Raw genomic sequence first — 25,841 nt, 5'->3', positions numbered from 1 at the left:
TCTGTCTTCCAGGATCACAGTTTTGGGATTTTTCTTCCTCTAGGATTGCTAGCTGGGAATGGGTTGGGCACTGGTTGACAAGTGGTGAGCAACTGCATTGTGGATCACTCATTTATATATTCTATTACTACTACTACTGTTATTATTTTATTTCAATTATTAAATTGTTTTTATCTCAACTTATGAGTCTCCTTACCTTTACCCCTCCAATTCTCTCCCCCATCCCCCAGCATGGGGGGATGGTGAACAAGGGGCTGCATGGTGTTTGGCTGCTGGCTGGGTTTAAACCACCTTTAAGAACATTGAATCCAACCACAGACCCAGCGCCACCAAGTCCACCACTAAGTGCCACATCCACATGTCTTTAAAATACCCCCAGGGATGGTGACTCAACCATTTCACTGGGCAGCTTGTTCCAGTGCTTGACAACCCTTCTGGTGAAGAAGTTTTCCCTCGTATCCAATCTAAGCCTCCCCTGGTGCAAGTTGAGGCCATTTCCTCTCATCACTTGTTACTTGGGAAAAGACGCTGACCCCGACCTTGCTACATCCTCCTTTCGGGTAGTTGTGCAGAGTGATAAGGTCTCCCCTCAGCCTCCTTTTCTCCAGGCTAAACCCCCTCAGTTCCCTCAGCTGCTCCTCACAGGACTTGTGCTCCAGACCTTTCACCAGCTTCGTTGCCCTTCTCTGGACATGCTCCAGCGCTTCAGTGTCTGTCTTGTAGCGCAGGGCCCAAAACTAAACCCAGTATTTGAGATGTGGCCTCACCAGGGCCAAGCAGAGGAGGAGGATCCCTTCCCTAGTGCTGCTGGCCACACCATTGCTGATACAAGCCAGGGTGCCATTGGCCCTCTTGGCCACCTGGGCACACTGCTGGCTCATAGTCAGCCGCCTGTCAACCAACACCCCCAGGTCCTTTCCCACCAGGCAGCTTTCCAGCCCCCCTTCCCCAAGCCTGTAGCATTGTGTGGGGTTGTTGTGACCCCAGTGCAGGACTCGGCACTTGGCCTTGTTGAACTTCATACTGTTGGCCTTGGCTCATCGATCCAGATCCCTCCGTAGAACCTTCCTACCCTCCAGCAGATCAACACTTCTGCCCAACTTGGTGTCGTTTGCAAACTTACTGAGCGTGCACTTGATCCCCTTGCCCAGACCATTGATAAAGATATTCAACAGAATAATAAGCATCCAATAAGCAGGTCCCCTTGTCATAGAAGGAGATCAGGTTAGTTAGGCAGGACCTGCCTTTTGTAAATCCATGCTGACTGGGCCTGATGGCCTAGTTGTCCTGTACGTGCCACATGATGGCACTCAAGACGATCTGCTCCATAACCTTCCCCAGCACCAAGGTCAGACTGACAGGCCTGTAGCTCCCCAGATCCTCCTTCTGGTCCTTCTTGTAGCTGGGCATCACTTTCCTTGCAGAAGAGATGATCCAATCCCCTCATCTTTGTGGCCCTTTACTGGACTCTTGCTAGTAGCTCCTTAGCTCTCGTATACTGAGGAGTCCACAACTGGACACAACATTCCAGGTGCGGCCTCAACTGTGGAGTAGAGAAGGAGTCTGTTAATGAATTGTTCTGAAGAGTTTGTTTTATAAGCTACCTTCCTGTCACAAACTTGTTCTCTTAAAGGCCCTTGGCAGCTGAAAAAATACTGCCACAGGTTTCTCTGCCCTTGAAATTGAAAAATGTCTAGCTGTGTGACAGCTGGTGGAAGGCACTAAAATGCAGATTTGGTTTTGAAACCAATGAGCTGTTTTGGGAAGAAGTAGAAATTGCCAAGATTTGCTTTTGTGCATTATCATTGCTTTCTGTGTCAGTTCTCATGGATGTTTTAGAAGCTGTGGTCCTTTTTCTATGCTGAACTACAAAGCTTTTCCATTTCCCAGAGCTGTTTGATACGCATACTGGCTGTGAGCTCTTGGAATTAGCTGAAAGAGCTGTGGGCAAGTACAGTATATGAGGAATGAATTTCTGTTTTATAAGTTTGGTATAACAGCGGTACTATTTCCCTAGCACTTTGCCAGCAATTTAATTAGAAGTGGCAGTTTTGATTGAATAACATAACTAGAGGCTGGGTTATTTCCCTCCTCCAGTTCCCTTACCTCAGTTTCAGAAGAGGAGGTTTTTTTCTACAATAGATTCAGTTAGCAGAAAAGTGTATATGGTAAGTAGAATATTCAGCTGTACCATGGAAACCACATTAAATTTGGTTGTTTAATAATAGTAGTACATAACATTCATAATTTAAAGTATTTCCACTACATAACTTTTTCAGATATGCAGCAGATCCTAGAAAAAACAATGAGAATACCAGAGGCTGATACTTAGAGGGAAAAGGAATTGAACAAAATACCAGTTTTTCTTGTTGGAAATAACCTCTGTCTAGTTGAGAGTCTTTCTGCTGAGTAAATTGAACTTCTTCCATTTGATCTTGAGTTACGCTTTATTGTTGTTTAGGTGTGGCTTGGGCTGCGTTTTCTGGGGGAGGGTTGTGAGTGTTTGCTTTTTTGCCAGAGCCCTGTGCTGTGATTTTTCAAAGACATACTTGCATCAGTGATCAGGGTTTGGCAATAGAACACCTTAAGCATACCGTCTCTAACCAGAATAATAAGATTCCTGACTTAGAGATGATGTGGTTTGAACAAATTATGTTGCTGTAAACATATTCTTAAATACTTACTTTCTCTAAATCATCAGGCTAATCAAATTCAGTAATTTCCCAGTTATATTGATTACTTTCTTGTTGTCTTTTGTGATATCAGTAAAATACTATGCAATGATTACCATTTAAAATATTCCAGTTGTACCCTTTCAGACAGCTAATATCAATGATATTCCAGTTTTACCCTTTCAGATAGCTAATACTAATAGCTAATAGTCGCTGTGCCTGCATTTGGACTCTCTGCAATACTAAAATATTTTCATTGGGGTCTTTATTTACAGAAACAAGAGATAAACATTCATTATCTCAAATGGCCTATTGACTTGGGTTTGTTTTATCCCTGAAAGCTGCATGTGGTTTTAAAAGATTGATTGTATCTTTAATGCTGAAGTCATACCAGGGATGAACCTGATACCGTGAGAAACTGAAATGCATCAAGTGTTCTTTTATAGAATAAGATTCTTGGGTTTTTCTCCTTTTGACAGCTTTTCCTTACAGTTCTCTTTCTCATGCTCTGTGTAGTCTAGGATCTTTTTATTTTCTTGAGTCACAGGATGATTTACTTACCCTATTCCTTTTGCCAACAGAGAGGTAACCCAGTTTTGTAGTGCTTACCAAGAAGCTCAGTAGTGAGCGACAAGGCTAGCAGCTTGGGAAGGAACACTGCACGTGCAAATACCCAAGTGCTAGTTGCTTTAGTAGTGGGAAAAAGCTTAAATCCCTTTAGGCAGGTTTAGTGCAACCACTGACCATTGGAGAGGATAGTTTGCCTCATGGGGCTGCCTGCTTGCAGCACTAGATGGCTTAATCTGATACAGGATTTCTGTATACGTACAGTTCCTTTCATTATCTTCTGAACATAATGTATGGCACAGAGTACAGAAGCTAGTGAAAGCACACATCTAAGGAAGAGAGCTTGTTTGCATGATAAACCCTAGAAATTTGTCAAAAGCAAAAGTTTAAATACCTGGTAATGCTTGCTTTTTTTTTTTTTTTTTAATTTGTGGCTGTTGTTAAAAATACTGTTTACTCTATCCTCACCTTAATTAAAAAAAAAAAAAAAAAAAAGGCTTAGACTTACTTGCCTGGGAGCATCTTCATTCACCATCTATAGAAAGAGAAAAATGATGTCAACTGTTGAATCAAGCAAGCTATTTAGGTGTGAATGACTTACTGCAATAAAACAAATCAGGAATTAGGAGGCAAAATACCTGGAGGATTTGGGCACTTACCCTCTGTTTTAAGTATCAGAGGCTTCTATATTCTCATGGTTCAGTCAACTACAGAGGGTTGTTAGAAAATCAACCTAAAAGAATAAGAGATCTACTCAAACTCAGGGACAGAACTCTAGATTAATACAAATTAGACCACTAACCTTCAATAAATGATTCACCAGTTGGCATTGACTGAAATTACTGTGGTGGTACTTTACCAGTAATCATCTGAGATTTATTTTCTTTTTAATGAGAAAAGACTCCATTTAGATACTGTCTTTTAGTAGTATGTGTTTGCAAGACTAATAGGTTTTTTTCAAAAATTGCTTAGACAAACTCAGTGAATTAAGTTACAAGAAACTGATTCTAAAAATAATGTCAAGATGATCCACTTTCAAAATAAGATCATACTCATGTAGCTTGGAGGGCATGACATCAGAATCCTGGTAAAAAGATTGGTGTAATGTAAAACTTCAGGTGGTTAAAACCTATTCATGCACGTGGTATTTGAGGAGGAGCTCTGTTATTCTTATGAGCAAAGACTTAACAACTTGGCACAGCAGAAAAAAAAATAATATGGTGGGTTAGTCATAAACCTCTTCTTTCTTTTAAAATAAGTTAATGGAAGGAAGATAGTCAAATTACAGTTTGATGTGGAACTCCTCTTTGAGTTCATTATTACTGTTTTAGCTTTTTAGGGGCCACACAAAAATAAATACCTACTTATGATCTATTACTTGGTAAATACTGAGGTTTGGTCATTAGGATATTATTAATGCAATAGTATCTTTAGTCCTATAGTACTAGTACAGCCTACTGTTATTTTTGAAGAAGTATTCCTGTAGGCATGTGCTTATGTATTCTTAGCATTTCTTTTTGTTATGAAAAGCTTTGGCTTTGATGTGCTTTATAAATTTCCTCTGAGTCATAATGATAGTTGCCAAACCATTGTTTTTGTTCTTTCTGGACTTGATTCTAGTTCTACAGTTGTTTCCTCTTAGGGGGCTAAAATCCATGAGCTTTTATTAAGATAAATGTCAGTGATTTCAAGTGGATTTGCATAAAAGAAGCCCTTAGTCTCTGGTAGAATAAGTCCTGTGTAATGTTTAGTTTTAAAGTAACAGTGGCAACAGGAGATGTTAGAAATCAAAGTTGTTGACCTTTTCTGCACAACGGAATTTCTGCCTTTGACTACTCTTTTTCCCTTCCTATTAAATATGGAATACTCTAGCATCCCTAAGCTCTCAGTGAACTGAACATCCTCACTGGTTATCTCCTGTTTAAAAAATTAAAAAGTTTCAACTTCCCAAACAATTAATGCAATATCTTGTTCTAGAAATGACATCAAGGCAAAAGATGGTGATCACTGATATGCTTTCTAAAAATAAACGTTGCCAAAGTGAAGGACATCAAGTCAGAGTTCAGAAGTTGTTCTTTGAAGAAGCTTCAAAATCAGTAACTTGCTCATGTCTATCCAAGCCAAGTGGATGTCCTAGGCAGTCATCATGACCTGGTGTCTTACATGTAGTAATTACTCATTTATATTAAAATTAGCTACTGTCAGTCAGTAGGTCATGATTTATTTCAAGTTAAAAAATCATTTGCTACCATAGTTTACATATTGCTCTAGCTGACAGTGGGGTTTGGGTTTACAGTAAGCTGCAGTTTTTGTTTTTTTCTTTTTACTGTTAGACAATAATGTTTTATCAATATTTGGAGGGAAAATGAGTGTCTCATGTATATCTCACAGCATTGTTCTAGAAACCTAGTTGCTTGAAAGTGCCTTCAGAATTTTAGTTGTCAAAAGTCTGTTCAGAGTTCATAATGCTCTTAATGGATTTAATGGGTTGAACTATTCCTCTTTAAGATAGGGTCTGTAGGACAGGAGTTCAGCAAGGCATTCAAGTATGTATTTAAGCCCATCCCTCTCCAGTGAAGTATTTGAAGGCAAGCAGATGCTTTAGTGCTTGTTAGACTGCTGAGTTGATGCCTGAAATTCCAGGCATCTCTGATATGTGATGTACTTTTCTGAACTTACTTTCAATTCCTAAGAACTTTTTTTTTTCAAATATTGTTGTTTCCTGCAAACTTACTGCAACTTTCTGCAGGAAATGAGTTAAGAAACGGAAAAAAATATTTCCTTAATTACTGTTTAGAGCTATTCATTCAGGAGCAGTTATATAACACGCATTTTCAGTGTTGGTGTTATAAGAGAGTATGTGAAAATATGTGGGAGCAAATACTCAAGGATTTAGCGTTTTTCAGACCAAGTTCTCTTTGTTTTGGCTTGTCAGAACATAAGACTGGAACATAAACCATTTATATTTAATCTCTATACAAATCTAAGAAATTTGTTAAGTTCCATTTAAAAGCAACCAGTCATTAAGCTGCCCACCAAGTCTGACGTGTCGCCTGTGTGGGGCGAAGCTGTCGTTTCCATTGGCTGCACATGCTTGACTCAGTTGTGCTGCATACACTCCTTTTACTTCAGGCATTTCTGACTGAATCGGGAAATCAAATTTGTGATTTTTGTGAGTACATCATATATCTTTCATACCTATTAGCACAAGGGGGTATGTAGAAGAGCTTTCAGACAGATGTTTCATGGATCTAAAATGCTGATTCAGCAGCATTTTGTAATTACAAATTATTTCAGTATTAGTTTCAGAAGCTCAATATATGAGGCATTTAGCGTTTTCTTCAAATTGCTGTCCTTTAAGCTCATTCCCCACACCTGTCAAATTGTACGATGCAAAAAGGTGGTAAGCAACCTGAAAATTCAGTTGCTGAATTGTTGCACATTCCTCTGTAAAATCTGAAAAACGGAAGCTGCCATTTGGCTGAAATGTGTTCTGGTAAAACAGTCTCAGTGCTTTTGCTCTGCTTACATGTGTGTTCTGCTTTAACTCCTGCTTGAGAGTAAGTGGAGCAAGCTTGCGTATTCTGGAATATAGTCTGTCGTGTTTAATGTCTGAACTACTCAAATATAAATCATGACTGAGAAACCTAAAAAAAAATAAATAAACCAGCAGAAAATAGAAGATAGGACAAAATGAAAAATATTGCATCTACTTAGATATTTATCAGCAGAAATTTTTTAAACTAGAGGCAGTGGGCAGACGGTGTAAAATTGAGATCCAAAAATGAAAGGAAAGCAATGAAGTAAAAGAAGAATTCCCAGCATGCAAGATGAAGGACGTCCGTTTGTTTAGAGACGGAAGGGGAAAATACAGAGAGTAAAGGGCTGCAAGGACAAAATAGGAAGAGCTTTCTAAACCTAATATATTTGCACCATGGTGCAAAAAGTGACAAGGGACTCCGGGAGGGCCACCTCGTAAAAGTGGTGGGGAGCAGCTGTCTTGAGGTGCTAGATGAGGGGAGAGAAGAGTTCTGGGAGGCTCCACTGTGTGCAATAACAGTGTTCCAGGCAGAAGTGGGAAACTGAGCCTGAGATGATAAGAGAACAAAAGTGGCCAGTGTCAAAAGAAGTCTGCCTTTCAATATGCTCAGGTCTTGCACATAGAGTTGCTGCCAAAAACAAATTATGGTCCAAAAAGAGGAAGGGTTGAAGATTTGGCTGACTATCAGTTGTAAGAATTTGCAAGTTTGAGTCACAAAGGGGAAATATACTGCTGTAGGGACAGAAAGAGGTAGTAAGAAGATTCAGGATGAAAAGTGCATTCAGGTTTTCCTGTTAAGGCGAATGTAAGTCTTGCATGAAGAATGTACATTGGGGAGACGGTACAAGATGCAGCACTGGACAGAAGATCAGAATAAAAGAGGTGATATAGAGGAGAGACGATGGGACGCACTGTAAGCAGAGCTAAATGTCAGGTGAAGATTGGTTGGCAAACAGGTGTAGGTGACTCGGTGATCAGACCTGCACTTACTGATTCTCAGGGCCTTTCTGTTTACATTGGCACTGGAAAGTTTTACAGCATGCTAATCAATTTCAGTAGATGTATTGTTTATATAATATAAAAAAATGTATAATATATAAAACCCAACTCTATGCAATTGTGCATATATTTTAATATAATATATAAACCATAAAATAGTGTATTATTTTTAAAAGTGGACATTTACCTGCTCTAACCTGATGAGGGTATTGAGCCCAGAAATAAGAAAATGCATATAAACAGTAGCTAATTTTTGTTCTCTGGGGACTGTTGTTTAAAGTTGTTTTCAGTTGTGCTGGGGTGGCTTGCTGGGACAACATAGCCAGTTTCGGACTTTTACTAATGCTCTGCTTGCTTTTCTAAGTCACTTCTCTCAGAAGAGTGAAGTGAATGTATTGCCAGCTGGCTGTTTCAATCCAGAGCAAATTAGAATATAAAAAAGAAAAAAAAAAAAATAATTTATTAGCTTGAACTCAGCATTGTGTGAATGCATGCTTTTAAAAAACTGTTTAAGATTCCCAGCATCTGAGTAAAATCTAGTCTGTGTTCTTATAATCTTTTTGTTGGTCTCTTCTGCCTGTTCATTTTGGACATCATTAAGCACAAATCATACCAAAAAGTAAAACAATCTTGCCTCAGTGCTTCACTATTAGTGTCACATGTTCTCTTTACTCCTTTTATCACCACACTTTGAAGAGCACACGATTTACTTTAATTTCAGCGGTGGTTCTAGAAACAGAAAAAACACAGTAATATCCTGCATGGTTTTTTGGCCATAGCTGTCACAGAGATCAGAGCTAAAGTGACTTGATAAGGTGGCCCGAAGACACTCATACCGTCTCTTATTCTGTAAATCTGTGCTTTGTAGGTAGGAATGAAGTCTCTGTGTCTGTTTATCAAGTTTGCGCACACTGTGAACGCTAAAATATTAACATAGAAAGTGGGTGGGAAGTGGAAGAAAGCCCTACAGGAACATTAGCCAACTGAAAACTGCTATTGTTGGCAGCCTTCACAGCTGAGCACAAATGTGCCTTTTGTTTTCTTAATGCCCCGGGGCAGAATTTGAAAATCAACAGGTGTGGGTTTTATTCATTATTTTACAAAGCATCTTGGATTAATATATTTTCCTTGATATTCAGAAGCCTGATTGAATAGAAGTGTGTATGCGAACACAGCCACAGAAATAGCTGCAGATATACTTTGTGCCCTGATTTCTCGTCTGTTGATGCTTTTGACCAATGGCCTAATAAAAGAATTGGCTCTGCTATTGTTGTTGCATACTCTTATCCATTACGGGCCCGGGTATCCATGGAAAAGATGTCTTTATAACAATGAACACCTGGCGAGTGCTTCTGTTCAGGAAACATTAGGAGAGGTGGGTCAGATGAGTATTCTCCATGTCTATAACTGTTTATTATAAGAATGTCCCACTTTCTTAGCTATAAATACTAGAAAGGGAGGAATCGGTAAAGACTGTATTTTCAAACATTTCCCCAGGAGCAGATAGTGAATGCTAGAGCATTCATTTTGAAAAAGTGCTTTTGGGAATTGAAGGGCCACATTCCATGGCATTTACCTTCTTTGAGAATAGGGGAGGGGGTAAGTGAGGTTTATCTGTGAGCGTTTCTGTAGCATGAACTTAGTAATAGAAAATTCAAAGGGCTGCGTGATGTACTGTTACATGAATAAACGTTGTTCTTGTTTTATCTTATAGGCTGAAAATGACTGGGTTGCAAATTGCTAAAGGTCTATAGATTATCTTTCATAAGAAACAGCTCAGTCAGAAGCTGAGTTGTTAGTCCCCAGTAATGACTTCAATTTACAGAAAAGTTCGATTCTAAAAAAACAGAGCTGGACTGTTTCCAGAGCCTTAATGCTTCCTCAGAGAGATTTTAAAAAATGTATTTGATGCAGTTAGATTGTGTATAAACTGCATTCCTAGACTTAAAGCAAGTCACTATTCCTCTTACACAATATACCCTTAAGCCACGAATATTTTCATTCCATGATACCTGAATATTCATTGTGCTCTATATAGTTGTCAGAGAAGCTGACAAAATCAGGGTGGCGGTGGAGGGAAGTTGCGTTGCTTGGTTAACCTGTGTGTCTCCCCCACTGAGTTACAAAGACTTGGTTTGCATACCCACCAGGGAAAAATGTGTAGAAAGAACATGGCTGCTGTTTCAGGTCACCCAGACATCACATTTGACATTTTGGTGGTTCTGAAAGGTAAGCTTTCTTTGATGCTTCCCCCCACACTCTGAAAATTTTGCAGTTCTGTGGGGTTTTTTTTGCCTAGAATCTGCACACATGGAAGGGTTTATCATAATCTTAACTTTTCCATTTTACATATTTTCACTCCACACAGCACTTTTATTTCTCAAGGGAGAGCTTGATTAACTTCATCTGTGCCACTGCACTGTAGCAACATCATCCATTGCCTGGTTCTGGCCAGCCCTTTTAGTTCCTCAGAAGTGAGAGGGGAGAATTTGTTCGGACATGTGTACCTGTCAGGAAGCGTGGTCTGCCTGCTGCTCCCACGTACGGCTGGGCTCTGGCGCTGCTGGGAGAGGAGGGTGGTACTGGTGCAAGTCTGCCTTTTCTTGTGTGTATGCGTGGCTTTGGCACTTAATGGTGTGAACTGGCAGCCTGGGAAAAGGCCCCAGAACCTCTACTATGGGAAGATACATTGTTTTGAATGATTTAAGAAGAAATAAGAATGCAGGGAACCAGTGCAAAGCTGGGGAGGTCCTGGCCTGTAAGTCTATAGCCCTAGATGGGCTTGCGCTCTGGGGTGGGAGATGTTCAGAGCTGTGTCCGTGTTGGCGTGGCTTGGAACGTAGGTGAGTGACTGTGCGCTGCGCGAGTCGGTAGGGAGAGTCTCGGCCCACTTATATGCCTCCCCTCCTCACATAGGTTAAAAAAAATCTGGCGGTCCTAGGATAGAGGAGCGCAAGGAAAATGTTTTGTTCCTTAGTGAAACATTGACGGACCTGCTAATCTGTTTTCAGTTCTAAACCCTTAATCTTACAAATGTCCTGCATGTAGGAAATAAGGGTCAGATCTGACGCAGGGCGCAAGCGGACCTCGGGTGCCCCACAGCCATGTTGTGCCCAGGAAGATTCCATTCAACAGCTGCCTGCCTAAGTATTACCAGTTGTTAGATGTGCCTTTGTGCAGCCCTGAAACTGCTAAAAGGTTGGGTGGTTAGATCCCATCTGGCAACTGAACTGCCTAGAAATTAAATTATGTGGAGCAGGGCTTAAGTTTCTAGCAAAGGGCTTCATCTCCTAAGCAGGCTCCAAGCTCTCTGACGCTTGTCTCACTTTTAGTTCAAAGACCTTAAACACCTTTTGTCTCAGGGAATAGTCTCTTGATCTTGCTCGGAAAGGTAGAAGAGCTTATTCTGGTGAGATTTTAGGTGCCCAGAGGTTAAGTTCTGTGACAATGAAGTTTTAAATTCTAATAGAAACAAAAAATGCATGAAGAGAGAAATTTTAGTGCATCACAAGGTTTCCTTTTAATAGGAGCTTTGCTTTTCTGTGAAGGACAGTGAGCAAAAGAAAATCTTTTTTTAGTCAAAATAACACTAATACTAGAAAGTACAGCTATGTCCTAGCACATCCTGTTTCTGCAGTTTTCTTCTGATTTCCATGGAAGAATGTAACAGGGCCAAGGTGGTCTGGGGTAGGTTTTAAGGTATGCTGCAGTGCAGCCTGAAAAGCCTCTTGGGACTTTGAGCTCCTTGTTTTCTTTTCATTGTCTAAAGAAAAACATGGAAAAACCTGAGAAGTATTGAACTGCATTGCACGGAGTAGGAAGAAGCTTGTGGAGACCATCCTCAGAAAGATTAAGCAAGCTGTGAGAGAAAACATACATCATCTCACACTGCATAATAATATATCCAGTCAGTGCTGGGGATAAAAAAAAAAAAAGCGTACAGGTAATGTAAGGGGCTAAAGATGTGAAAGTTAGCACTGGGGAAATGCATATACATTGTTTGCTGTGGACTGCAAGCTCTAATAATAAAATAACAACAGAAAACCCACAGAAGTTACTGCAGTTTATTGTTAGAAGGAGGCTTTGCTTAGGAGAAGTTTGAATTTGAGATAACCAATGTTGATAGGTGGTAAGCAGCAGACATTTCTGCCATGATGCTAAACTTAATTCGGGTGGTCATGCAGGATCAACGCTTTGGATTAAGACTCATGGCTCTAGGAGGAGCGATTTATGCTGAAGACATTAATGATATCCCTCTTTAATTATTATTATTTTATCCAAGAAATAGATGTAGTCTATGGATGTAAGTTTTTGTAGGAAAGTAAATTTTGATACCACTTAAACAAGTTATTACTTTATTTGCCTACCTAATATAAAGTCTATACAGACAGTCTAATTTTCTGATGCAGACGTCATAAATTGTAGTGTAAGATTTTATTCTATTAGACTGTCATCATACGAATTAGGATTAGTTCAAGTCTTTATATTCATACAGTCTGTCAGTACCCCAAATTTTACACATCCATATTCTGTTTGGTTTGAGTTTCACAGAATTTCATTAGTTATTGTAACAGCTGAATATTTCATGGTTCAGTGCATTAGATTTTTTTTTTTTCCTGTTTTCTTGTCTACGTGTCACATTAAAGTTATCTGTAGCTGGCTGCAAGGTTTTTTCCATTAATAAAACTGTATTATTCTCACTGCTACCTTCTCTCCGATTGTATCAGTATTTCACAGGTAGTGATCTTTTTCCAGTCTTGATAACTAGCTGTTGCTGTGATAGATGCCATTGTTCACAAACGGAGACTTGCTTTCATAAAATAATCTAGACTTTGTAGAGCACTCCTTCTTCTGTGTTTGCTTTGCTGCTTTTTGAGCTTCGTATTTGTATTTTTAATTTAATTTTCTTACCGTTTCCTATGTAAACAGTGTAGGAGACCTTTTTGTAATCACATATAGATAATTAAATGAGAGCAAAGGAAGTAAGTATATAAATGGACTTGTGTGTTCCCTTTTTATTACATGTTTGGCTTTAAAGCTTGGCTTCCTCTTACTGATAATAATTTTTCCCTTTTCATACTGACAGGTGTACAGAGTTTTCGATGATGAATTATATGCTGGCAAAAATGAGAGGAATTAACTTTTTGGTTTTAGTAAGTGAGCTACTATTGAATTTATTTTTTCTAGAGCTTTTCCTCTGATACTGTTGTAGCACAAATATTTTATGCTAGACGTTATCAAAAACTTCCTCAGGATTCATGGAATTTTGCTTCCTGCTAGGTAATTTCTCCAGCTGTACTCATGGCAGGACGCTTCTTCCCTAATCAACTCTTGGTGCAGCTGTGCACCTTCTTACACTTCAGATGTTTGAGAGCTGAGTGCTCAAAGTATTTCGGTTTGATCTGCCCTTTGACATTCATCTTCAGATCACCAGTAATTGAAACCTGGCTGAAAGCAGGGTAACAGGAATAGATATTTATGTACAGCATTTGCAGTTGCATGTACTTGTAAATAAACTGAGTGGAGGAAGGAAGGAACACAGTATTTCCTGAAACACGTAGAAGAAACAAGCAGACTTTAAAGGCGAGTTGTCTTCTTGGGTACCCCACAAGGTTAAATTTGTATTTGATTTCCCCCACAAAAACTTCCATACTGCAGACTTACTCAGAAGGTTTCTAACACTCCTCCAACAACACTAAGAATTACGTTATTTCTTTGGAAGTGCAGCAGTCATCTTCTGGACCTTAATGTCCACTTAAATCCCTGACTCAAGGAGTGTTTGATGCTCTTTCTGCTGCCTCATGGCACAATGTGCATGGTGTGAGGGATCTACATTCACTTAGCATTTCCTTTTATAAGAAGTATAATAACAGCTACTCTGACATAGGCAACTGAATGAGGTAAATGCAAGAGCTCATTATTATAATTTACATGACACCAGATACCACCTAATTGGCACCAGTCAACATACTAGTTAAGTTTGGGTTGAAAATCTGAGGATATTACAATGCAGTCAATCATAATGATAATAATAATGATGTAACCTCCATATATTGCAGTGCATCTAGCAGCATATCTGAGAAAGATGTTTTTATTGTGATTTTAAAAAATATCAGATGTGCTTTTTTAATCAATACAGTTATTGTTCTTAAATTGTGCAATAACAATTTAGCCTATCTACATACCTGAAAATGTTCAGCTCTAGTATTTGTTATTTGAACACACTGTTAAGTCTGTAAATGAGAGCTGAATATTAACCCTATCTCAGCATGGTGTGCTACTTATCCTTTCACTAAGGTGATCGTTTTGTGATTTATTCTCTTGTTTTATGGCACAGTCTGAAGCAGTCTTCACAGGCACATCTACCTCTGCCTGAATACTGTGGGCATATGACACATGGGGCACATCCTTGCTTTGACACCTAAGCTAAAAATGTAACAGTTGTATTAACTGGGTGCTTTTAATTGACAGGCCTTATAAAGTGAAGCTTTGTCTCTAAGAAATGGTATTCATTTATGAGGGAAATGTATTGTTTTCAGAAAAATGTACTAGCTGAAGGATCAGAAGTAGCAATATGAAGTTCAGTATGCAAGAAGAATTTATGTAGTTGAATAAATGAAGTACGTTGTTCAGTTACAGTGGCTGTTGTTTCAAAGTATTTCAGTACATGGACATGTGCAGATACCCTTTAATTTTTTATGCAGTTGATGCTGAAATCTCAGTGACATAAGTGGGAGCCAAGAGCTGCCAGAATCTTGCAGAGTTGATAAATAAGTTGAATCTTGATAAGTTGTTTTCAGTTAAATGAAAGAGCTCCATCTAGTTTATGTTCTATCATTTGAGAGTTTATTTCACCTAGTGAATTGTGAAGTAGTGTTTACTTGTCCATTTTTTTCATCTTGTTTAATTTACTGTCCATCCTCGGAGCAGGAGGAACATTTGTGCCTTGTTCATCATGCACCGTATGGGGTAAAACTCTAGATTGCCTTACCCAGGAGGTAGCCACCTGCTCTCTGGGTTTGGGGTGGTCACAGGTGTAGTATGATAACACTTGAATAACCAATGAAAATGTTTAGTGTATGTGAGAAATTAATCATGTACAATGTCAGTTCAGAAGGTGTGGTATAGCAATGAATAGCAAAGAACTTTCAAGTGTTTAAAGTCAAGAGATGAAGCGCTTTATTATATCTGTGTTATTCCTGAAGAGTCAACACAGGATGTATTTAGCACTTCATAGAAGACCCTCAGACACCTTCCAGGTTTATAGCTGTGCTGGCTAATCCTGTAAATACAGATGGAGGTAGTACAGAATAACCTTTTAAAGTAGTGCTGGTAGCGCACCAGAGATAGACATCTTATGCCAAATGACCAATAGTCCCTTGATTTTTTTATTTTTTTTTTTTATCCCTAGGCACTGATTGTATTTCCATCTTTCTTCTAAAACAAGCTTAATTTAGTTTGTGTTTCAGATCATCTCCCTGTGTGCTGTGTATAATATGGCAATTGGTCAGCCCATGATTAAATTACAGCCGAAGCTGATGGGCATTAAGATGCTGTAACTGTATATGTCTGTGCTTGTGTTTCAAACTTGCTGGAACTGAATTTTAAAATCTTAACATAAAACCTCAGTGGAAGAGTTCAAGTTTATAAAAGAACTTCATAAAGCTTTATGAGCTTATCTTGCAGAGTTTTAAAACATTTTTTAATATTTTGAACTTCTAAAATTTAAAAATACTTTTTTAAAAAAATTAACAATAAACTAAACACAGAAGAGGGTTAAGCTGACAAATATTCTCATGCAAGTGGCACAGGCTTTGAGGCCTCACAGAGAATTATGATGGTTTAGTTGGCAGATGGTGACTAGCTCAAGAACTATACCTCTGAGCAGAAGACTGCATGCTTCTTAAAAGAGTATAAAGTAATCTGAACTGCTAACATATTGATTCAATTGTTCTTACTGTTAAAGTTGACTGAAAATATTGGGAAGTACGAATTATAGAAAAAGTAATCAAGTTTCCTTTCATGTTTTTTTTTTTCTTCCAGATTTAAAAAGTGTTTTACAAACTTGAAGTGCTATTTTAAAGATGGAGTTTGCTTTTTATATTTTATTTTAAATCTGTTGTTATAGTTCTTTTAAGCATACATATCTAACTACCTGGACACTTTGCAGAAGGAATTGAGCTTTTTCATTTTCTTTTAATATCTGATACTAAATTATTGACTCTTAAGAATTGTCACCCATAGAAACTTTTTCTACACTTGTTCAATTCTTAGTATTGTCAGAACTAACCTTACCATGCAATTATTGTGACATGATAATTTTATTTAAAGGTTAAAGCACCGTACTTCAATTGTAGCATTTTTTTTTTACATTCCAAACAGTTATGTTTTCCACAGTTAGTATTTTGGGAAATCTATGATGCTTATTGTGGTTGCATCATAGTAAATCACATAATTGAATGTTCACATACTTTATTTAAAAGAGTACAATTATTGCAGAGAAAACAAATTGACTTATGCTCTATATCTTTGTGGGCTTCAAAAAGTCTCAGAAACTTTTATTTTAGCAAGGAACATTGTATTAAAACAATATGTCTTCATTGGTATGATTTAAATGAAAACTGCTAGCTTTTTAGGTGTTTTATTTGTGTATTTTTTCAATATGAAAAAAATGAGAATAGCATCCCTATCAGGGGGGAAAATGTACAGAAGAGCTCCTTTCTAATTAGTTGATATTTAAACATGCTTAACCTGTGTGTTATTTGACTTAAAAAGTTACTACTCAGGCTTACCTATTTCAAACATATTGCAGGATAGTGCTTATTTTTCTAATAAACTGGGCTTTTTTTCTTGTCAGCATATTCAGTTAGATTTGCAATGTAGGAACCAAATGCTTGGATTTTTCTGGGTTAATATATTTGCTACATGTTTCTGTCTTTTTGTAATATTTCTGCCTGTAGAGGTTGACATTTTGCATTTTGACTGTTTTTTTTCCCTTTTATTATAGAGAGAATTGCTAGAGCAGCAGAACTGCATGTGTTTGCATTAATCTCTACTACTGAATCAGTGCCTACTTTATCATTATTTGACTTTGGAAATCTCTTACTTTCAGAGAAAGTAAAAGTAAATAAAATGCCTTTATATTTAGTTTTACATCATATATTTCTGTAACAATGGCCTCATATTTCCTGTTTTTGTTATTATAGCATTTAGGTGTTACTGACAACTGTGCCCAGTGTATTTTGATGTTTCCTTAAGGTTCATACCAAATACAATTTCTGCTGTCATCTTATTCTTGCAGCCAGTGGTTCTCTGATGTAGATTACCTCTTGATTCATGAAAAGGCCCTATACGAATGCTGCTTATGTTTTCTGCAAAAAATGATGTCGCTGAGCAATCCGATTATGGTTACTGGTTGGTTTTGCCTCTTTGTGGGTTTTTTGGTGTTTTTCTTTACACCTCAGGTCTGTGTTGGTGAGCTGCCAGGCAGTTTGTGTGTGAAACCTGGTGCTATATTCCTCTTGGAACAGCGCTTTGACATCCCTCTCCTAGCATCCCTTCTGTTGGAGCTGCACAGTAGTACTGGCATCACAAATCTAGATTTGCTTGGGTTTAACACATGAAATTAGGTGGATAATGGCAATGTGTCCCTCACTTCCCTGTTTCTTGAACATGTCCTAATTTAAAACTTGTTGCAGTAGCTGAACAGCTATAATTTTTACAGGACTTCTTGCATTCAAATTCATTGCTCTTTGTCAATGACCTCTCTGTTGACAACATTAACTGTGCTTACTGAAGTCTTTATTGATTATGCCTGAAAACAGTTGGATGGATGAAATGAATTACCAGAAAAATAGTGCTCATTAATTGAGGACAATTACTAAGTTGTCAAGATCTGTCAGGAGAGCTGGAGACTTAATGTATCCCTTCTATTACTATTTGATATGATTTAGTAGTTTGCTTTCCAAATATATGTAAAATAGGTCAGTCTGTCTCGCTTCACCCAGACTGGTGTGAGGTTGGCTTTAAGGAGCTTGTCGTGAATGTTTCAGACCCAGAGGTCCCTGCCAAGCGTCTCTCTGCTGTAAGGCTGCATGCTACACCTGAGACATCTCCCGCAGGAGAAGGTTAGGATTTTCCTGCCCAGCTTGTCCTCTTATCCCCATGCATTTTTAAACACGGTAGTCACAAGTCATCAAGTGTGTCTAACTTTTATACAGACTGTGATCTTCAGGCTGTAGTATAGCACTTTTTAGATGTCGGCTTTGTTGCTGTTATTATCTTCAGAATTCCAGGTTTATGCTTTGCCAGAGTGTGTCACGTGGGTCTATATGTATAAACCGTTGGTATCTTGCCCAAGTTTTTAAGAACATTTTAGTTACGTGCATCAGAAGGGCATAGGAGTTGAATTGTTTGGCAGCAGTTTGTTAAAATAAAACAAAACAAAAACAACCCTCAGTGACACCCACCCTCCCCAAAGCCAAGCTTCCACAGTTCATCAATAAATTAATCTTTGATTTATTCCGCTAGCCGTCATTGCTTTTATAAGCACTAAGTATCTCGAGGGATTGGAATTGTTACTGTTTGTCATTTTATTCCTATCATTCATCACACTTGGGAGGTCATGCCCGCAATCAGGAGTCAATTGTTCAGTGCATTGAGCAAACAGGCTGCCAGAGCTGGCTAGCTGGTAATGAGCACAGTCAGTGGCAGGACAAACAGCACTCAAGATCCCAGTTCAATCCTTAATAGTAATCGCTGCTGGAACAACCAGGATATATAAGTCATTTTGTGACTTGAGCAGCCAACCTGGTGGGAAGACACCCCGGTTGTGGTCATCGCTCCCATCACGGCTCAAGTGTTTTATGCAGGGGCTGTTGATGCTTTTCATGTGGAGCAGCCCTCGCAGCAGGGCGGCTGTGTCTTCCTGGACCGCCGGGAACGCCCAGGATCACTGCCACGTGCCCTCACACACCCGCTGCTCCCAGCTGCACCTACCGCTCTCACCTCACTCATCCAGAGGATCTCTGTGTGCTGCTTAACGAGCCACGTGCAGAGCAACTCCGCAGTGTGCTGGCTGAAGCCAGAGCGATCTTCAGGAAAGTAAAGTTGTGGTTTCGTGAGGTGGGGTTTTTCAGCAGCAGCAGAGGCCGCTGGCCACCCTCGCTGTCGCGCTGTGCTGCCCTGTCTCCCTTGTGCTGGCACAGCCATCTGGGTGGAATTTAGTTCTCCCACTTTCAGGGTGAGACTGCCGATCTATGTTTAGACTGAATTCTCTAAAAGGAGTAGCACCCAGTGCTTGATTGGAAAGAGAATGGAGCTGGAAGTGCTTCCCACAGAGCCCGGTAACTGCCTGCTGGTTAAATGCGGCTGCAAAGCTTCCTGTCGCCCCTTGGCTGATTTAGGAAGGAGATCTTTCTGGATTGTGGTGGGCTTGAACAGGGAACACTAGGATTCTCCACAGGAGAGAAAGGTGAAAGAAGTGCTGAGGCAATTCATGGAGTCGGGCACCAGCTAAAAGGAGGATGTCAGGATCACACTGCTGTATTCAGGCACCAAAGAGAAGGGGGTTGATAGTGTGTTTTTTTTCTTGAATCCTATTCTGGCTCTCAGGCAACAGTCACTGATGTCAAACTGGTATCAGAGGAACTATGATTTAGTGGCTTGGAAAGATTACCTAATTACACTGAAGGTATTATGGGAGAGAACAGATACCATAATAGATCTGTGAGAGTTACATTGCGAAAACAGATAACTTCTTCATTCTTGTTGCAGTATTTTGATGCCTAATACTGTTTCGTAGATTAAACTTTTTATATTCTCTAAATGCTGGCTATTCAACTCAAAACCTACTGTGTGGACTACTGTTTTTATGGGGTGGAAGGACAGTTAAAAATTTCCCCTTTCATTCGTTAAAAGTGTTCTCAAACATAATGTGGATAATTAGGATTGCAGAGATAGCACAACCCAGATTACTTGTGTGACATTTAAAGTTTGAGTCCCTGTGAAGGATTGGTTATTATAATATCCTTGGATATCACATTGGAGCTAGTTAAAATAATAGCAAAAGAGCCTCATCTGCAGGAACATTTTACAGTTTATTTCTCTTCTAATTTTGAAAAATTATTTTTAGCTAATATTATAAAATTGAATCTGTGCTGCTTTTCTGCCTCTTGACAAAAGCTTAATATTATTAGCAGCCATAGAAATTATGCGGCAGAAAGTAAGGATAAATGCACTAGAAGTCTGTTGGAATTACAAGATTACAGTAGGCACTAGCTGGCTATTTTTATTATCTCCAAATTATGTATTTTAATGCCTGAGTTACCTGTGTGTGTTTTATACTGCCTGACACTAGATGTTTTAACATCACTGACGACCTTCAGTTATTTTCAGTATAAATAATTTATGCACCGCCCCAACACTCTCATATACATTATATAAAACAAATACTCTATTACTTAATGTTAATCGAAATGCAACAGAAATAGTACTATAAATGGTGGTATTTGGAGCAAATATTATAAAAGCGTGCCACATTAAAAAACAAAACAAAATAAAAAACAAAACAAAACCCCCAAAACCCCAAACAGCTTAAGTAAAATGGAGCTTGATGCAAGTAGTAGTATTTTATCTGCAGAAATGGTGTCATTAGGGCTTGTGGTGTACAAGTGCAGACCTCCAGCCTGCTGCTCTGCCTGAAGGTCAAAAATCAGATGGCTGGGAGAGGAAGAGCCCACAGATGGTACACCTGGACCTACATGTTCGGGGTGTCTTCGGGTTAATGAATAATCAGCCTGAGAGAAAGATGAGCCCTGCTGGGAAAATAATAACTGCTGGTCATTAGTTACTGGAAGTTCCTGTAGCGTCGTGTTGTGGTGGGAGCGTGTAGGGGCAGGTGTGCTGGCACTGTCGGCACGGCTGCTGCGTGTCAAACTGTGTACCAGTTAACAGGGAGGGTTTAAGGTAATGCTGGAGGTTCAGGTTGTCCTTCTTGTGATTAATGTTGTAACGTGGTTTACTGCCTGGTAGTTATAGGATATGGCATGACTATTACCTGTTCTCCCCAGTAAATCGTCAGCTTGATTTTTCTAATGAGTCCGCCCGTGGTAGTCCATCAAAGAAGTGGTTGGGTGCAGTAACCTAATTCAGTATTACAGATAGTTTGAATGTAAAATTTTAATGGATCTAAATAAAGAAGATATTATTTAAAGATCACATCAGATAATGCTTTTTTTTTTTTCTTCTGTAAAGCAAATACACTGAACCATGTTAATCTTCATACTAAAAGCAACTGCTTTGCTTTCCTTTGTTGCAGATCACCAGAAACTGGAAAGAGAAGCTAGAATCTGTCGCCTCTTGAAGCATCCCAATATTGGTAAGAACATTTAATTGCTTTATGAAGTAGATATCGGTTTAGAAAATTGAGGGGAAATAGCAAATAACAAATAGCAGCTCAGAGAACTCAAATGGAAATATCTCCAGGCAAGACGACTACTTCGTAATACGGTGCTCCTTTCTAATTCTACTATGGGATGTAATATCCCAATAGATCACCTAAAGCAATATGTACTCTTCTCATCTTCTTCGAGGTATTGCTCTGCCATCAATGAGCTATCTATGCCAGGTGTTTGGGGTTTTTTTTGAGCACTGTGTAGGAGGAGTTATTTCCAGTACTGCTTATGACTTTGAGACCTGCAGGATTTCATCTAGCAGCATCTGTTGCAAAATGAGATAGACCAGTGTCGATAGAGTTAGTGTTGTTCTTACTGAGATGCTTGTTTTATCCTTTTTTATTTTGTGAATGAGATTCTGTTCTTCTGTAGAAAAGGTAGGTAGATCCAGAGAGCTCTGCTCCTTTTATTTTCAGAACTGTATGTTTTCTAGTCAAGCATTCATGGCAAGCAAAAAAGGATATTTGGAGGGATGGGGTGTGTCCATTTCCTTGCTTTAGAAACAGTATAAACAAATAAGTACCTTAATCTTTAAGGAGTTGTATCTGGGTTTTTCAGACACTGAATTATATCCCAAGGGTATCTTTCACAAGAATGTTTGCTGTACCTGAGACTTCTGTAGGAGGGTGGGATTTTCCTGTCCATCTTGTTCCTCTATCCCCATGTATGTTCTTAAAAATTGTTGTCAGAAAAACTAGTAATCTCACCAAATATTTTAAAAAAACACATACGCTTGGTACTCCAAAAGCACTTGGCAGTCTGCTTACTCTTCCTTCTGGTTAGTTTTTTTCCTTTTCATTTTTAACTAACAAGTATTGGTCTTTGTGACATTTTTAGACTAATGTAATTGTTTCATGCCTGGGAAAGAATCAGATTCTTCCTTTTAATAATAATCATAAATTGAAAACAAATGTACTGCAGTTCAAAATTAAATGTAGAATCTCTGACAAAGCTCTCTTACGCAGGCTCAAAAGCACATACAAATTTGGTTGAAGAGTAGTGTTATCTGTGTTATTTTATTCCAGCCAAAATTTTTGCATTGTAAAGTGATGCAAGACAAGGGCATGTACAACTTGTTGTGGGGAGAAGGCGCAGCTCTTCTGCAGTTATGGAAAGCAGTGGCTCCACATAGGTTGCTAGTCCAGAGCCTATCTGTGAGTTCGCACAAGCCAGGGAAGATGAATTAAAAACCAAACTGATGAAGTGGAAGAGCTGAAGTGCACAGAACTCAGTTGAAGCAAATGTCTAAATTGATTTCATGCGATCGCACATCTTCAGTCTGTTGAGTCGCTTGGACCAATATTAGGATGTAGCCCAGATCTTCTGTGGCAGGCCAGCTATTCCACACACAGTGCTTGTATCTGCGAAGGTATGACTTAAAATGCAAACACACGATGACAGCTTTGATGACAGGCAGGTAGGGTTCTGAAAGTCAGGACAAATTCCATGCATCCCAACCTTCACCAAGGTGCACAGTTCAGTCGAAGGATTAGAGACAAATTTTTCTACTCCTGTTTCAGAAAAGATGTCATGTTCTTGATCTGTCTGCGAGAAGATTTTCATGACTGGGAATTAACATGCCAGGGTTTGGCAGCAGGCGTTACATTCTGTCGTTGTGCAGTTTCTGCTGTGGGCTGCTCTGCCAGCCCTGCCTGTGTATCTGTGGAAAAAAAACTCTTCCAAGTAGTGTGGTTACAATAGTTCCTTGTCTGCATCATTGCTGGAGTGAAGGCCACTTTGTATCTGGTTTCTCTCTTGGAAGAGGATCATAAATGCGATCTGAAAATGAGAAACCATTTTTGTAAACTTAGAAGGGTAACTCTTTTCAAAAGTCATCATTTCATGCCTCTGAAGTCCTACCCCGTGAGCTGCTGGGCCGAAGGGGTTCGTGTTTGCGTGCTGAGCTGGCTGTCCAGTCCCTACCTCGGTCTGGTGCCTTCGCCCTGGGGCTGCCCACGGAGGCTGCCAGGCTGCAGCCCAGCCCTCGCAGGGGTTTGCTCTCACCCCTTCTCCTCCAGTCCTGCCCTCAGCCAGCTAAATGTTAACCCTGCAGTCATTTCTAGGCGCGTGCTGCCCGTACCTGACTGAGTCTCTCATTCTTGGGTCACTGTCACATCCCTTTTTTTAAAAAAGTCGTCTCTAGTGAGCAATAATGCTACATCACACTAGAAAGCACTACTAGCAAAAAAGGATGTATACCAGAGTATGGTACCTCAGCTGTAACAGCAGATATTATAGTGAGTTTTATATGTCTCAAAATGGTAAAGATTAACCCTCGTGAAGAAGTTTTACTTGCACTGTGTGTATGACAAAGGGTATGTGTTTTTAAAAAGATCAACAAATCCATGAACATAAACCTCCTTATTTTCTTTTCATTTGTATTTTCTCCTGAATTTACTGCCACAGATTAATTTCTAATAGCCCATAAAAGAAAAGATTTTTTGAAAAGGAACTTATCGTGTTAACAATAAGTATGTATAATTTAAGAAAATTATTAAAAAAAAATTTCTAAAAGTAATTTTGCAAATAAGATCTCTGTAGGAAAGCACAGATCTAGTTTAATTGATTGGTCAGCTTCTCAAAGGTGATCTCAGTAATTTTCTTTATTTTCTTCCAGTGCAGTGTTTTTTTTAGTTACTTGTCTTTTAGAATCATACATCCATTCCAGAGCAGCAGATTTCTGAAGTTAGAATTCAGTAATCCTGTCTCTTTTCTTTCAGGCTTATTCTTCTTTATTCTTCCTTGTTAGCTTGATTAAATTTCCCTTCTAAAAGAGGCTTAGTGAAGGTGTCAGTTTCAGGTTAACTTTATTTCTAAAATAATACCTATATAATAATACTCCTTTTTAGAGTGTTGTATGGTCTCTTCAGTTAATTATCTTTCAAGTCTTAAGTGTGTACCAGATACTGTAGGGTGAAAAACCCTTTTTAGTTACATTTTTTCATTGTAGTTTTCCTATAAGCAAGATTTTTTTCTTTAGAGAAATGGAGTTTAAAAAGAATTCTAAACTACTGGAAATATTTTTCAATTATCTTTCAGAGAAAACAGAGAATTATCAAAATCTTTTACAAATCAGTGGGTTTGTATTTCCAAGGTAGGTGTCCAATTAGTACCTAACTAGAAAAATATTTAGTATTTAGTTATTTCATCAGGATAAGAAAAAAATCAGGACTAAACTTCTTAGCAATTGACATACCTATTTTTAACTTCCCAACAATACCATTTTTATATCCATTTCATATCTGATTTTATGGTGGTTTTATTTAATGAGTGCTATTATGCAGTTAGGAAATCTTAGGATGACATTTTATAAAGGCTTTCAATTTCAGTCTGTATTCACATGCACTAAACTTCAAAAGTTCCTCTGATATTGGCAGAGGAGTCTTGAAATTGGGCATGAGTGGTTTTTTTTTTTTAATGTAGAAGTTGAACAAAAGATTTGGAGAAGCACAGCATATGGAGAAAAAAAAATAGAAGACTAAATCAGAATGGTTTCTTTCAAAAGGCTAAAACTCTGAAATTTGGAAATTAGGGAAACACACATGAAAATATTTTCATTTCAGCTCTTGATTTGAATCTCTCCAGGTAGTCACTGTAAAATGTTAAACACAAAAAAAACAAGAGGAAACAAGTATATTTTCTGCTGCCTTTTTGGAAGTATTTATATCAGGTTATTATTTCAGAAATCAACATATCTCTCAAATGTTCACAGATAAAGTATTTAAGTATGTATTGAGGGAGCTTAATTCTTATGAGGCATTTCTACTGAAAGAGTGAATTTGAACTAGGGTAAGATACCAAATTCTGAATTCATCTATGAAAATTTAAACTACTGATGATTATTCTCGCTAGACAAGTGTTGTGAAGGGAAGCTAGCTAAATCCAGATCCAGATATCTGGCACTTCCAAATCCTTACAAATTGAAGAAATCCATGATAATTCATTTTGATACACAGATGTTGTGCTGCTTGATATGAATACATATATTTATGTATAGTTAAGCCCATAGGAGCATATGGTCATTTGAAAAATGCTTTTTAGATGCAGCAAATTTATTTATTTTAGAAACAGATCTTGCCAAGTTCACTTGGTAACCTTTTAATGAAGTAATGAATCTAGCTACTAGCATTGACTGCCTTCTGTAAGGCATTTGTTCTACTGCTGTATTATGTGCTAATTCTTTTATTATGGAAAACCAGCATAATGTGTAGTAGGGATATTAGGAAAACAGGTAACCATGATAAAAATGTAAGACAGTAGCTCTCATATGATGGGATGATCTGTGGCAGAGCTCTAAAGAAGTCTCATTCAATATTTTTATCAACAGATTTGAAGAAAAAAAATTGAAGCGTTACCGGTTTGCTGTGGTGGGACTAAGGAGCCTTATGGCCAATAGATGTGAGCTCACATATCTAAGAACAAAGAATGTGTTTCAGTCTTAAAAGAGGAGTGCCTCTGTCTTGGAAAAGAGTGACTTTGGAAAGCCTGTGATGACAGGAAATAACTGCTTGAACACAAATCTCATTGGAATGCTGTAACATCCAGGGGAAATTCTCAGATGCATGGAAGTAACAATCAGAATGAGGAAAATAGTATTTATTTTGTATC

The 25,841-nt window shown here is 38.6% G+C and overlaps 1 protein-coding gene across 29 annotated transcripts in view; it reads left to right on the top strand.

Moving 5' to 3' along the window:
• CAMK2D (calcium/calmodulin dependent protein kinase II delta) overlaps window positions 1–25,841 on the top strand; it is a 161,317-nt gene that overhangs the window by 43,766 nt on the left and 91,710 nt on the right. For all 29 annotated transcript variants that reach the window (XM_042796263.1, XM_042796261.1, XM_042796262.1 and 26 more), the window contains one exon: window positions 21,098–21,157. In XM_042796263.1, the coding sequence (XP_042652197.1) occupies window positions 21,098–21,157 (60 nt within the window). The remainder of the gene's footprint in view (window positions 1–21,097; window positions 21,158–25,841) is intronic.

Source organism: Tyto alba, unplaced genomic scaffold, assembly GCF_018691265.1.
Source record: "Tyto alba isolate M040663 unplaced genomic scaffold, T.alba_DEE_v4.0 Super-Scaffold_23, whole genome shotgun sequence".
Classification (NCBI taxonomy): Eukaryota; Metazoa; Chordata; class Aves; order Strigiformes; family Tytonidae; genus Tyto; species Tyto alba.
The sequence above is the reverse complement of the archived record's forward strand: the minus strand, read 5'-3'. Positions and strand labels throughout refer to the sequence as shown.